This window comes from Porites lutea, chromosome 8 (genome assembly GCF_958299795.1).
Source record: "Porites lutea chromosome 8, jaPorLute2.1, whole genome shotgun sequence".
NCBI lineage: Eukaryota > Metazoa > Cnidaria > Anthozoa > Scleractinia > Poritidae > Porites > Porites lutea.
This window is the reverse complement of record NC_133208.1, coordinates 14,264,553-14,280,287: the sequence shown is the minus strand read 5'-3', so window position 1 is coordinate 14,280,287 and position 15,735 is coordinate 14,264,553. Positions and strand designations below refer to the sequence as shown.

The 15,735-nt window shown below is 39.1% G+C and overlaps 1 protein-coding gene and 1 long non-coding RNA gene across 2 annotated transcripts in view; one reads left to right on the top strand and one right to left on the bottom strand.

The window, feature by feature from the left end:
• The window catches only part of LOC140945226 (probable ubiquitin carboxyl-terminal hydrolase MINDY-4), a 26,648-nt gene extending 17,576 nt beyond the window's left edge, over positions 1–9,072 (top strand). Inside the window, exons 18-21 of the mRNA XM_073394277.1 lie at positions 1,304–1,407; positions 7,053–7,129; positions 7,697–7,769; positions 8,937–9,072. Coding sequence (XP_073250378.1) covers positions 1,304–1,407; positions 7,053–7,129; positions 7,697–7,769; positions 8,937–8,985 — 303 coding nt within the window. The 3' untranslated portion in view covers positions 8,986–9,072. The remainder of the gene's footprint in view (positions 1–1,303; positions 1,408–7,052; positions 7,130–7,696; positions 7,770–8,936) is intronic.
• Positions 3,410–5,614, bottom strand: LOC140946549 (uncharacterized). Its single transcript, XR_012166855.1, has 2 exons — positions 5,503–5,614; positions 3,410–3,826 (listed from the first exon to the last, which is right to left on the bottom strand). It is a non-coding gene; the product is annotated as an uncharacterized lncRNA (long non-coding RNA).
• Positions 9,073–15,735: the final 6,663 nt, after the last annotated feature.

The window sequence follows — 15,735 nt, the reverse complement described above, 5'->3', positions numbered from 1 at the left end:
CCCAGAAATGTGTTAAAAATCACGGCTCAGGAGTACAAAAAGTCCACTTCCGGTTGACGTACGTCCCTCAAAAACGTCGCTGGTTAAACACCCTTTTATCTTTCTACACACCTCCAAGGCTGCTTCGTCTTCCTCCTTTGTACCAAGGTTAAGAGAGTTTTAATGGAACAGAACTTGTTGTTCTTTTTTAATACATCGAGGCAAATCTTAGGGCCGAGCTCCCGTCCTTTATAGTCCGGCAGCGTTAAAAATGAACAGACTGTTAGATTTCGTGTTTAAGTATTCCAATAGGTGATGACTTGGCAGTCCCTTTCTTTTTGCGTTTGATTACACGTGGCTTACGTCCACTCTAAGAAACCCTGCCACTAAAACTTGTAATGTAGAGCTTTTTGTATTGGCAAATCCAGCAGATATCGGCCAAAAATTTTCTGTCTTCGCGAACTTTTGACGTCTTTGTTTGATTTGTTACTAAGTTTTTTCGCGTATGCGATGTCCATTTGAGAAGTTGAAAGTTCATTTTCTGGGAGAACCTGTGGCTCGTCTCCCCGTTCCCCCGCCCCCTCCAGCAGCGCACTCCCAGACAAAGCGTTATAGTTATAAGCCGTGGAAACGATATGGTTTTCGAGGTCCTCATTCCTTTTGCTAGTTTCAGTTGGGACGTGCGTGGTCTCTGCTGTACATTGTCTTCAATGATTAAACTTGCTTTTTAAATAATCGTCTGGGTGGTCTCTATATATGTTTAGACGATCGTATGGAAATATACCCGTGATGCGATGTAGAATTATCCAAACAATTGTGGCGATCCAATCGCGAGCATTCAATCCTCTGGACAGAACCAACCTCTGTAGATAGGCCGGCTCACACATTTTGGATTGCAACTTCCCAAGTAGAAAATAGAGGCGACTAAAACAATCCAGATTATTATAAGGAAATCAGGCTTAAGGTTTAACTGGAAGGTGCAAAGGACCAGTTGTGCTAGCCGGCAAAACAGGCGCTACACGTTTTTCAGACAAGCGCGAAGCGGGCGTCCCGTTTTTCCCCGCCGCGCTTGTTTCTCCGATCGCCTCCACGCCTTCTTGGTGCTTGTCCGAAAAACGCGAAAAAAAAAAGGGGCCCGTTCTGCATGCTACAGTTGTACTGACAAAAGAAACAAAAAGCAAACTGCGGTGATAAACATAAAGAAAGATAAACGCATTTATGTTTATCACAGCAATTTGTTTTCTGTTTCTTCTTCAGCTTAGATGGCCAAAAAACAAGCGTATCTACAATGTACTGACAGACTTCATCTTAACATTTGTTACAGGTTGGTGTGAATTACAAGACTCCCAATTATCCTATTTGGGTGATATGCAGCGAGAGTCACTTCAGTGTCTTGTTTTCTATCGACAGAAATCTCTTGCACGACTGGTAAGCTTATAGTCACTAGTAAATGGATGTATTCACAGTAGAGACGGATTATCCGTCTGAGACGGGTTATCCGTTGGATAATACGTCTTAATTTGAATATGGAACGGATTTTGGATGTATAATCTGCCTGACTTTATCCATCTGTATTTCCGTCAATTTTGACGGATTTTGATGGATTATCCGTCTCAAACGGATAATTCGTCTCTAGTGTGAAAACGGCCATTGATACTAGCCAATTTACGGCATTTGAACTTATCTTTAGCCTGTTTTTATTCTTTCTAAATACTTGTATTCTTTGATGTTTTCACTAAAAGCCTGTTATGTGGTAATGAGGAGACTAATTCCTTTAGTTTGATTAAAAACACTGATGTTGTAAAAGAGATGCTACGTTCTGGTCACTTGTAGTGCTTTGCCGAAGGGTTAGAAAATAGTTTCTATCAGCGATCAGTTTACAAGCAAATAATGTTGGTCGGACACCAACTGTATGAAGGAGTGGGAAACTGTCCACCTACCCCTCCCCTAAGCCAACATTAACACTTACTTCTCACCTAGGGCAAAATGTTGGCTTAGGGGAGGGGTAGGTGGGCAGTCTCCCAGAAACGTATAATGATCGGATCAAAGCGTGCAAACTCAGAGGTAACGTTTTGGTATTGAGGTTTCTGGATTACTAACCACCTACCCCTCCCCTAAGTCGACGTTAACTTTTATTTCTCACTAAGGGCAAAATTGTTACATAGGGGACGGGTAGGTGGCCCAACCTTTGGGCACCAGAGTACTCTTGTTAGACGCTATACTAAGCTTAGCAAGCCATGATGCCCACACGACCGAGGTTTCTCCCAGTCTCTTTAGTATGAGAAACCTGGGTGTAATGCTTTCTTCCCCGCCATCTACCCCGCTAGGAAAGGAAATGTCTGCATGTAGGCTATCGCAGGGTTACCGCTAGCAGTATGTCGCCGGGTTCCGTTAATACACCTGAGTGAGGAGAGATAACGTTCAGGAATGAACGCGATGGCAGGGCTTGAACCCCGAACTACGGATCAACGGCTTGGAAACTAAAATTTCGAGGACGTTTTTGGACTTTTTACATTTAGGGCATGAATTTTTCGTCATTTCAGGCCATGGAACCTAAAAATGAGCCTAGCTAGCTGTAAAAAGGGGCAATACGGACGCAATACGTCCTAGCCGGCATGATCGCATGCTGTTTACTGAAAATTCCCTCATCCATGTCAGGAAATTCTGTATTTTAAAACCTCCCCTAGGGCATGACTCAGCAACTGAGGACATTTCTGCTACGTTTTCAATGTTGGTTAGCATGCAAGGATTTTTCCCATGCCTATCGTCAATGATTTGCTCACTGGTAATAGAGGGGGTGGCCCCAGAGTGGTTTTGCATTGAAATTGGCATGCAACAGAATTTCGCATGCCCTGTAAGCATAATTTGAGGTTCCGTGACCTTCTCACCCAGGCCGCGAGAAGCCTAGGTTCTAGTAATAAGTAATTCATACCCAGCAAAATCTCCGGCATGCCGGGCATGCCAAATTTTCTGGCATGCCCGGCATGCCAAATTCTCTGGCATACCGGGCGTGCCATAATCTGGGTCATGCCGGGCATGCCAAAATCGGTCTCTGGCATGCTCTCAACGCACAGGTTATAATTCCTTGAATCTACAGAGATTTTAAGCCTGGCTAAAAAAAAAAAACTAAACAGATCACAGTCCTTATCTTTTGATGAACGGTTACACGATGACGTCATTGCTGTTCCTTTCATTTTCATAGATTTGGTTGTCCCAGCGAAGTTTAAATGACAAAAGCTATAATTTTCACAAGAAAGAAAAACCCTGAGGGATTCTGCCGTAGTAATAAAACAGCGTCATCGTGGAGATGACCTGTTGGGGGATTGTAAAAACTCCTCACCCCTTTTAATGGGTCTTTAATAGGATTCCCATTTCACATTGCGAATAAAATGGAATTGACTGAAATCAGTAAAAAGAGAGACAGAGACTATTTTCATTGTATAATAAAATGCATCTATGTTCCATGAAAGCTTTTAAAAATACAAGGTTATAGAATATCTTTCAAAGTTCATTACAAACTGAGCTAAGCCCCAAAATCACTGTTCATTATTCAGTAAATTATGATGTTTGACAATGCAATGTGCTTAAATATAACGTTGCAATTACAAATCTCTCTAACGCAATTTTCCCTACGTCAGAAAAGCTGTTTTTATCTTGTTTCACATTTTGATAAGGAGTCTGAGTTCCTCTTTCGTGTTTTGTAGGCTTGCCAGGGATTAATGTTTTTGTGTCATTACCAGTGTCTGTGTTCTTTGTTTTTAACTCAAAGTAAGTCAGTAATAACTGACAGTATCAAAGAATTGCTCTCTAGAAAAGTAATTATCTCCTCGTCATGTCTGGAAGTTACCTGTAACAAAAAAGAAATGGAATGTTAACACATGCAAGGGCAATATGAAAAAAAGAAATAGAACATGTAGAGCTCAGCTTCTCTTAACATATTTTCATGCTGGCTTGTTGAGTCTGTTAAAGGTCGAAACTAATTGTCTGAGGCTAATTTCACAAGAGTATGCAATTGAGATAAATGCATGGTAAATAAAGTGAAAGAAACGTGGTTTCACATTAGCCAATTTACATTGCATTGTTCGATGATGTTTACACGCTCTTCTACTTCGAAATAAACCTGTGCATTTGGATTTGCATGTCAAGATTATACCGAGTTTGACTGACACTTAATTGAACAACAGTTTCATTTTTAAGCAGGTGAGGTGTAGACCCATATAAAGCCGGAATATGTAAAGGAAACTCTGCGAAAACTTTTTCGCATCTTTTTATTCTCTCATGGCCCGTCAGCTGATTAGGGCTTGCGAAGAAAAAGTAAATTAGGACCAAAGGTTAAAGCCTGTCCGGTTACATCATTTCGTATGTTTCGTATAAATAGGTCATAAAATAGGATTTAACGAGAGCGAATTTGTTTCTCAATCGGTGTATAAAAAAGTGAAGCTATCAAATGAGAAGTTTATAGAGTATCAAAATTATTAAATTAAAAGCTCATATAATTAGGAAAATTCCTGTACGAAAACAACGCTAGTGACATTAAATTGATCAGATAAAATTCTCAGAAAAATGTCGAATAAAAGCCTCATTGTTTGCTTTTGTTTTTGCGTAAAGGTAAAATTTTCGGCCCACAAAGCAAAGCTGAAAACGGGACTAAATCTTAGTTTTTTACATTGAATTTGTTTATTAGCTTAGTTTTCGTCCGTTTTAAAAGCTTTATAACCCAGTCATAATTTTCGGGTTAAAATAGTACAAAATCATTTCAAAAACCATGTTCATTCAAAGTAGAGCGGGTAAACGTGAACATTTTGTAATTCAAAAGTCGGACCCAGCCAGGTTGTTTAAGCTTAGAATTATTTGCATTTTAGTGTCCTATAAATTTAACAGAATCGCCTCTCAGAGGCTTACTGTAGCAAAGCATTTTGTAGTACACTCGTAGACAAGCAATGTAAGCCTTAAGACTTTGCTTGGATGAGATGTCCAAAAGAAAAATTAGTTTTGTGGACCTAAACGCACATTCACAGACTGCTTATATTGAGTTGTTTACAACTTTGCATTGACACCTGCAGCATGTTCATTTTTTTAAAGCGAAATCCAAATCTGATTTTGGCAGTTGATTTACGGATATTTTATTTTGTCTCCAAAAGTGATTGTAATATCCGTTTGATTGTCTTTCAAACAACAGTCAAACTATGCAGCAAAAATAAGTAACTTTACCATTACAGTGAAAAAATATGACCGTAGGTGCCAAAAATAATTATACTCGAGCTATAAAATTAGATCTGACTTTTTTTAGCTTTGGTTTCTATATTTTTGAAGTTTTCTCTAGCTAGTCTTCTTAGCAGCAGAAGAAGATTACAAGACATACAAACAGAAACAATCCGAAGTGAACGAGTTGACAACCACTTATGCCGGAGTTCTTAGGCATGCTCAACAGCAAGATAAACTGAATGCCAAAAGGCTAATTTACGGGATTTGTTCGATATTCAGGCTTTTTCTTTACGAAATTAATACTAAATTTGTACTTACAGTCTCTCGCAGAATCCATTTCTTGTCCAGCATTCACCAACATCTCAACTATGCACCGCAGAAAAAAAAGACAAACAAGTGCGAAGACACATGACGACATCGTGACGCCACAACTGCCACGCTACATCAAACTAGATTCATCGTCATCCGAAAACACTTCTGCGGAAATTCGGCCGATTTCGTGCGTGCTCGGGGTATCTTCGGATGACACAGATGACGTTGCTCAAAGGACTATCGTCAGCAAGGAGTAAAACAGTTTGCGAGATTCGCATAGCCGACAAGAAGCGTACTGAAAAACTAAGCAAAATCTCTCTGAGAAGGCAGTCCAAATTCACCAAATCTGAACGTCTTTGCAGTATTAACGTCGTACTCTCGTACTGACTTGAACGACCTGGTAAGCTTAATTTTCACCAGTCTTTTAATGCTGTTGACCGGGAAACATTCCGACGCGATAAAACTTAAGCATGGATAAGTTTATACTGAGAAGATTTGTTATCTTATTGTTTAAGACGCTTTTCCGCGATCAAATTTAAATCTGGACCTAGAAATGTCAGTATCGGTTTGAAATAAAAGGATTAATCTTTGATTGCAAGTTAAGTATTCTATTTTATGCATGAATAATGTTGTTTTGTTGTGCTTTTTATTTATAAATCCAGGCTTCTGTCTTCAGTTTTGCCAGTCGATCCCGTGACACACATTGTGACAAACATGACTTTTTTTGTTATGCATTTATTGCCAGGCATGAAACCTGTAACTTCAAGCTCCCTAAGATATATTTGGCGATTATATGTGATTCTCAGGATACGATGCTGAAGCGAACATCAAAATCATTCTCGCTGGGCATGTCAATTTCTTGCCTGGCATGCCGGGCATGCCAAACCAAATGGCTTCACCATCGGCATGCCCGGCATGCCAAACCAGAGGAGCAAAAACTGGGAATGAATTATCAACCCGGCGAGAGATCTGGGACCTAAGTTTAGCTCGGTCAATTTTGGGCTGCGAGGGCATGAACCCATTTTTTCCATGCCTATGAGATGTTATTTCTAAGTACCAATGTTCCCTTGAATTTTGTCATGCCTAAATATATAAAATTTTCCCTCTCTCATTAATCCTCAGACTGGATGCGTTTTTTACGCTCGCTAGGCATGTTCCACTGAAAATCATGCCTATACCCTTATTCAAAACAAAATGCTATCAAATTTTAGTTTCCAAGCCGTTGGATCCGAAGCCAGAGGTCCTTGCTGGCCGGAAGACCTAGTCATAATGGTCGAAACACTCGCAGATTTCTTCGCCCCTTCCGCTTCAATGTTTATACAAAAAAAAAACCAAGCAATCTCTTAAGGGAATCGGAGCTTGTATTTGTGGAATGACTTGGTTTATCTTGTTTTTTCATTATGACGATAATTTCAAGTGATAGTGATTGCAGGATTAGATGTGTGTATATTGTGCTATCTAACTGCAATATAGGAGTCGACGTAGGCTCTAGCGATTGATTGTTTGTTTGATTGATTGATTGATTGATCGATCGATTAATTGATTGATATACACAGGAGGTTAGAGAAGAAGTTTGATCTTTATTACTATGATGGTCTGGCAAGGCAGGATGAGGAGTTAAGATTGACAGTTGGTGAGCATGCATTACTTCGTGTAAAATGTCAGTGTAACTTATATGGCCTTGCTTGGGTGCATAGCTGTTACAGGCTAGATAATGGCCAGGAAAAAAGATACTTCAAGGTCATGAAAAAGTCAGGGAAGTTCTTTTGAGTCAGGAAAAATTAAAATTAATTAGAAAAAATTGGCTGAACATTGTAATTATAAAACCACTGGTTAAGTACCATTAATAATTATGGAAAAACGCATTTCGGGTTAATATAATCTCAGAGATGTCTTTTGTTGACGTAATTACGATAGCGTCCCTGTAATATGTATGACATCATCGCATTTCAATTGAAGCCTCCTTTTTCATGAAATAAAGATAGAAAAGCGTTTTGCAAATAAAAACAAGAAGAAAAAAAGAAAAGAAAAAAAATCAACACTATGAAAGCGTTTTACAAAACGTACGTTTTAGGTGCCTGAAAACGCCGTTTAATTGTGGACGGCAGAAGACTTAAAACGGACGAAAAAATTGGTTTCAAAAATATTCGGATACGTGTGGACGTAGCCTTTAAGTAATTTCATCTTTCTCTTGATAAAGATACAACAAAAGAATGCCCAGAATACAAGGACACTGATCTTGTGCCTCCACTGGAACACTGCATACGAACAAGGTGAGACCAAGTGACAGAGTTCATTGTCAGAAAAGTGGCCCTTTCAGGGCTTTGAATTTGGCTTCTTGGCACAGAAATGCTGTGCTTGGAGGAAAGAAACCTAATAAAATAATATAAGGTCCGTCTTTCTTGTCGTCCTGGTACGTTTCTTGCTCTCCATCTAATCGTTTTTGTACCCCGTCATCAAGGCTCATTTTCAACCTTCAGGCAATGTGTCTAGTCATTCAAATTAAACCTCGTCAGCCCTACACTGTACTTTCACATGTTTCTATATCTTGAGTTTGTGTAGTTCTAACTTTTAAGTCTGTGGATGAAACCCCTCGCTATGGTGTTACCATTCAAATGAAGCCTCTTTAGCAATACTTTCAGATGTTTCTTTTAATTTAGTATGTAGCTGTTACGTTTGAGTCTGTGGACGAAATTCTACGGACGTGATCATTCAAAAGAAACCTTTTAAGCAGTACTTTCACGTCGTGATGGTACTGTTTTTGCGTGTGGTGCTTAGTTTGTCGACAAATTTTTAAGGTGTTACTATCCAAAAACCTATTGCTTCCTCGTTAAAGCGGTATTTGGAATCTCTTTGGTTACGAAGAGTTTAGTCGTTTTAGGATTTCTTCTACTGACGCACAAACAGGCGTGTTTGATGTATTTGTTGACGTGTCGGGCTGAATAAAAGCTAGAAATATTTTACGCACCAAGTCAAAAGATATTTTTAACTGAGCGGATTCTCGCGCGCGGATTGGTTGAGAGTTTGTTCGAACAGAGTGCAGACCATGGAAATAACGTCATGATGGCGCAATTTGTTTTTCTCTTTCTCTCGCGCGCGATTTTCCGAGAAACTTCAACGCAAATGGACGTCAAAAACTGGCAATGTTATTGTAAGAAACCAATTGACAACAATTTTCTATGGTCTGCACTCTTATCGACAAAAGAAATGACGTCAAAATGTTCAAAACTTTGCAATGAAACCGCGGCTCTTGGTTCCACTTGAGTTTTGAACATTGTGACGTCATTTCCATGGTAAGATTACAGACCAAGGATTGTTAAAACCAGCTTGTAACATGACGCAGAATGCAATAATTGGCACACTATAATTTTGCCTCCTCGTCCTAAGATAGTGGTAAACTATTAAACCCTTGTGTTTTATTTTTTTTACTGATCGTACAGGTGGAAGAGTGCTGTCATAGACTGGAATGGATCAGAACCTATCTTATGATGTTGGCCCCTTTTTGTGATGAATGAAAGCGAGAGGACTAAAGAATCAAGAGATAAAGTCCTGTTGTTTACAGGATAGAGGACTATATTCACGGGAGAAATCTGTTTCATGTTGTTTAAATGATATCCTGTATTTTCCTCATAGTTGCAATCGAGACTTCAAGTGTTTAACTGGAAACTCTCCTCATAAATACAGTTTTATAAAATTGACGCCTCTCTATTACGGAAAAGCTTCATAGTGAAAAGAGACCTAACGATCCGACAATGGTGACGTCCACGAAAAAGTCGTTAAAAACCAGACTTCGCATTCTTTCAAACTTTTTGGCGATTATCCCTAAGTTACGTAAAGAAGAAAATTTAAGTTGGAGCTGAAGAGAAGAGACTGCGCCCGATATTGAGACAAAGATGTTAGAATTTATTGCCTTGTCCGATTCCCGTTCTCAAGTGAACGTAAAATTTGGCCTTGTCACGTCTGTAGTTGTGAAGGGACAAAAATGAAATTTACAAACAATCGTGATGCACGTGCAAAGTTGTTGCTGTGTGCTCATTAACCCTTTAAGCCCTAAGAGTGATCAGCGTCAAATAACTCCTTGTAATATCAATGCTTTGTAAAACAGAGTGGTCATGAGAATTACGGACATGATCACACAAGATGAATTTGGTTGATATATTATTAACTTCTCCCCATTTCTTCTGTAGTAATGAGTAGGGGAAACAAATGAGAATTCAAAGTTTGATCTTAGGGTTAAAAGGGTCAAAACTGATGTTTTTGGACGTTCCCGTTATCGTCGCCGTAAGGTCTCTAACAATACCGTTGAACCTTAATTAAACGGCCACCCTCGGGCACTGGCAAGTGGCCGCTTAATGGAGGCTGGCCGCTCAATAGAGCTTCGTCATAAATCAGCATAATCTTTAGCAGCAACATCACTTCATTTTGAAACAAAAGCGTGACGGAGGAAGCATTTCTGGTCAACAATTGGTCGTCACCTCCTATCTTCGGACTGTATTTTCCTTCATCACGTTCTTGAAATAAAGCCAAACTAAGTGTATCAAGCGCTTGATGGCCGCTTAATGGAGGTGATAACAATGGGAGAACTATCGCTGAGACACCTAAAAGGTGACCGCGGCCGCTTAATAGTTGTTTAAGTTCCCATTCTTTTCTACAATTATTTCGGGACTTTGATTACTGGCAGCTTAATGGAGGTTTGACTGTATTCTTACCCGGGCGACACGATCATCTCCGTAATGGCCCATTTGACTGCTCGTTTTTTTATTGCCAAACTCTCACTGGAATACAGAAAGCATTCTCTACTTTTGTGTTACATTTTTGTGTTACATCTCTGACTAAACATCCCCAGCGACGGAGCTTAACTTAATAGTCCAGTTTCTAATTGAAAATTACCGCTGAACACGAACATTAACGACACGTTCATACATGGTCAGCCTCGACGTAAAGTAAAATATTCAGAAATTCTGGTCAAGTAAGTGTTTGAAATTTGAATATACACAATAGACAGAGGAATAAACAGGTCTTTTTCTCTTTGGAATTTGTGAAGATATTACTTCAGATGGAGGCTAAGGCTGTAAACAATGTGTCTTCACTTCTTCAATTCAGCGGTCATAGCGAACTCGAATACACTTTAATAACCCTACTTAAAGTACCTACAAAGTCGAAACTGGACTATTGCTCAAAGGTGTTACGTTTTCAGCTTGGGTATTAGAAAAATCCCTTTTCAGTCAGGTATTTGTAAATCAGAAGGAAAATAGTGTCAAGTCGATCCGCTTTATAGAGAAATTATAAGCGCACCTGTCGGTCTCGATGACCGTTGTGTTGTATCAAGCATAAACATATTCCGAAATATTGCTTACAAAATTAAATATTTATGAAGTCATATGGACAAATGGCTCTGGCTTTTAAGGTAGGGACTAAAAGGCCTAATAATAAGGAGACCTAAGCATGCGGGTAATTTTTTGCATGGTTCGTCAACATGCGAATCATATGCCATGATTTTGCTGAGAGTTTTACCTGAAGTTTTGGTGAAGAGACTGGGCTGTGTGTTGACCGGGCTTCCTGGCGTTACGCTTCCCTGTAACAAGTCTCGTCATTTTTCAAGGTTTGTCGTTTAAATGGAACCTTGTGTGCGATAAATAGAGGTCGGGGATTAATAAGTAAGAAAATTAATGGATGCCAAGAAATGTTTATTTCTGTCAGTCCAACTTGAGGCGTGCGTTATATCTGAACTCCCCCAGGTATCTGTGCTAGGCCCCCTTTGATTTACAGTAAGCATATGAACAATCTTCCACTTCTCCGGGCTCCTGCTGAGGGCAACGCACATAACAATGCGACACAGTACACTGACGTTTAGCCTGCAGTTCGTTCTTAAGAACGTTGAAGATAAAATGTTTTTCAATGAAAGAAAAAAATGGCTGGGTCGTGGCGTCGTCGTGTAAAATGTCAAAACTTCCATATCTCACTTACTGTATTACCATCAGTGAATCTCAAATAAAAATGAAAAGTACCATCGGAAAAAGTTATAGGGAGTTCATACTGGCGAAATGCTGCACGGGTTTATGCACTGTGTATCCTATGGCGGCCCTGTCCACACGAATCTTGACATTTTTGAAACCGCAATTTTTTTCTCCGGATTCGTGTGGACGGCGCCCAAATTAAACCACACTTGAGAGCGGTTTTTCTGCCAGCGGATTCACTGTTTTCGACAAAGTAACAGAGTAACAAGAACCAAGCAGAGATGAAGTAAAGTTGGTTCAATATGTCCCATACATGACGAACGTACCGTTTCGTATGGATGGAAGGCTGATTTGTGTGAAAAAAAAAGGAATGGGGTTTCAAAAATATAAGTATAACAAAATCACGAGTGTAAAAGGCAAAAAAAAGAAGATGGAGCATCGGAACAAAAACTGACGATGAAACGGAAAACCAACTACACTGAAAAAAGGAAAAATAAACAGACAATGACAGCAACAAAAAATACAAAAACACGCACACACAGAATGCAGAATATAATGCGTATCACGTGTGCAATTGTGCTTCAACCAATTTTCAATGCTTATATTTTCAAAGGTTCAACCAATTTTCAAAGACTATAGGAAAGTCCAGTCCTATATTTTTTCGTTTTCTTTTTCTTTTCTCCAACAATGCATGCCTGTCGGTGCCGTCATACAACAACATTATCCATATTTCTGTCGTTTTTAACATCCCTTTTGCTGTAAAACGAAACTAGGAAGTCATTTCAAAGGAGGAGTAATACCTTTTTCGTTTTTCAAAGTAAACGTTACTGATAACATCTATAAACCTGAAAGGCTGGTTTGGGCAGTCAAAATATTGTTTGAAAAGTTCAATACGCGTTGTTTCAACTGGGAAGTTGGACTTTTGGATGTGTTATTTCTTATTGCTGGAAAAGATATCAACTTGACGTACGATCTCCCACCCCAATTATGGCTCACCTATATAGCCTGTTCCATCTAGGCGTTCAGACAGTAGAGGGTGGCGGTCAGTGGGGAGCCAGTTAAGTTGTCTCCCCTCATCTTTTTCTTCGTGAATTTTTCTCCTGCGCTCTACTATCTGAACGCCTGGAAAAAAACAGGCTATTTGGCGATTCTTGTTTATTTTTCTGACGCCCTTGACTGCGTTTTACGAGTACTCGTGAAACGCGAGACGAGTGCTGTGGAAGCTCGCGCGCCAGACTCTCGCGCCGGAGGACTGGGTTCTAAGAGAAAAATCAGGCTGTGTGACACGTCTGTAGTTAAATTGGACCCAAAGTGACATTATTTGGACTTAAGGAACTCGGATTTGATCTCCATCGACTTTTTAACTCATTCTTTAACACTTGGTTTTATTTATGGTTTAAATGTTCACGGCTATGGCAAGGCAGAAGTCGTCAAAATTAATTTGTGAGGTAAGCTTATTTGATTAGCTCAACCTAAATTTAGGCTATTTCGCAGAAAATGTTGGTGTTATAAGCACGTTGTATTTAGGTAATATTGCTTAACAGATAAAGCCTATGTTTTAAATCATAAGATAATTCTAGGTGTACTCTTCCCTAGACTTATAACCAACCCTGTCCGATGAGACTGGTCATGAAAGGCCAGATTCATCAAAGAGAAAAACGACAGTGCTGCAGGTTATTATGTTGGTAACTCCCCGACGGTGGGGGCAACCCCTTTTTTGGTTAACAAAATAATTGTGACTGAAAAAATTGCTGTGAAGTTTTTATTGTTTACAAGATCAAAATGATAGGAATGCTATTATTACATGTAAACGTTGTGCACCATCAAGTCCAAAAAGCAAACAAAAACATGCAACAGAGAGGTATAGCATGCTTCATAACCATTCCACTTTACTGTGCTTTTCACAAACTCAGGAAACTCTGATGTTAAAAAAGCTGCCTTCACAATTGAATCATAATTACGATCACAAGCAAAAAAACCTTAAAACACAGAAACGCACAAAACATATCAAAATCCACCAATCACAGATCACAAACCATGACCTTTTGAACCTATTTAAGTAAAGTTTTGTTTCCTAAGAAGTCCTCCAAGATGGTTGACAGCAGAGTAAAATGCAAACGTCAGTTGGCTTTTGAACTTCAGAGTTTTCTCATGTTTTTGAAAAGCGCAGTAATAACTTTGATTACAATGAAACATGTACATGTACTTTAAATTAGTGGGCATCTAACAGGCCTTTGTTGGTATTCCCTGAGTAAAGGTTCATTTTGCATGAAATATGGGAAGAAAAATGCTTAAAACAAGCTGAGCCATTCTTAATGTGGCTAATAAGGTGGCTTGTACTACAGTCGAACTTCACATAAGAAAAGAACCAAAAAGATAAGATTAAGTGACTGCTTACTGGAGGTGGCCCCTTGTGAGAATCGTTCCACAGAGGTTCTGTTCATGAAAGAGGTCTGAACACATTTAGGGGCCAACCACTTTACTTCTGAGGGTCCCAGGGAGAGCAGCGGAGGGGAGGGTTGTGTGAATTGTGCATTACAACTTCATGCCGATTTAAGTGTGTACCCCAAATTTTGGGGTCATCAAGTATTCATATATTCAGGCTATTGTTCTTGCTATAAATTTGTCGATTACCTTCTGAAGAATCCACGAGCAGAATTACTTTGATTTAGGTGCGGCATGTCTCTTTTGTTTCGAATTTTGTTGCTTGATTGACTTTTTAATCCCCATTGTTACTTGATGAGTATTAAATTTATCCCATTAAAATACTCGGACTTGCCTGTTAAATTTGCTGCAGTCTGTGGGAACGCTTACAATGGAAACAAGCCTGATAAATTTGAAGTTGATTAAAGCTTATAAATACCTGGTCTCCTATGGTATTTTTTTATTAAATACTCCCCTGCCTTGAAAATAATTTCACGTTTAAAGAATTGCTGCAGAAGGTATTTATTAGAACTTTTTATTCATTCAGTAATATTATCAAAACCTGCGCTCCGCAATGAAGAGCGAGCAACTCTCTTCAAAATGTAAACATCGCAAGCAGTAAATGCATTTAATGGCATGACACAGATTTATGATAATTTCACTTTTTTGGACGTTTTCGCTTGCTTTTCAGTTTCTTTTTGTTGAACAAAACCTAGCGTTTCAGTTACATGACTACAGGGCCTGAAATAACCGCGTGTTGTCAGTTCACTGATTTGCATGACAACTTGATTTGCGTAGTAGTCGAGTGAGACAGGAAATATCTAAAATCAAAACAAGAGCTGTAATTGACAGATCAAAACTTGTGGAGTCCATAATTCCTTGAAATAATTTTGTAGAAACGCTTGTATAGTTTGATTGCTCTGGAGAAATGAATAACTGTTATGATTGAATGAATGGATAACTCTCGGCCGGATTTTATTAAGCGATAGGCAAGAGGAAAAAATCCAATCTCGGTCCACAGTGGTCAAAATTTCTCGTTCAAGGTCTCTTTTTGAAGCTCTCAAAACTCTTTTTTTTGAAAAATACGTACCCAAGTCGAAGAAGTTTTGGGAAAGACTTAAGGTGACTCGACCCAGTTTTTTGGGGGGAGTACCATCCTACTTTGAAGCTCTCTGGTATCCCCGCCTTTACTTTTATCGTAAGTCTAACACATAGAATGGATAACATATAGATCAATCTACAATATAACATAAAATTTTTGGCGATCGGAGTAAATGTCACGTGGTTATAATGCCACGCCCCTTTGAGGTCTGAGTCGAAAATCTGCTGTTGCCGGCATTTTTTCGTGAAAATCTCGCGGCTACACATAGTGCGCATTAGTGCGTTGCGCTGAACAGAGTTTCACCAAAATCGCAAAGACCCAATTCGAGAAATTCAGCGGTTTCCAAATTTAGGTCATAATTTATGCGAAAATGATAAGCAAACTTTACACGGATTATATCTAATAAACTATGAGATTCATCTCTTTATTTTTGGCATCGTTATAACAGATGGGTCCTTGCAAGTCAGCAAAACGCTTTAGGGCCTTGTAAATGCGCACGATTTCGAGCAAAGCAAACATATAGAAATTATAGTTTTCGCTATTTGTTGACGTTTGTCAGCGTTTAAGAGTCAATCTCACGGAAAAAGCATTTTCTTAAAAATTCGTAGTTTTTTTTCCTTCAAATTTTTTCAGGGCCACAATTGATTAACTAACTACCCGGACTCTGAATTTCATGGTCATTGAAAAACTGTGACATTATCTTCTATAAGCCCAAACTTGAGTAAACATTGAAGATTTTTAGCGTTTTGGCTGACT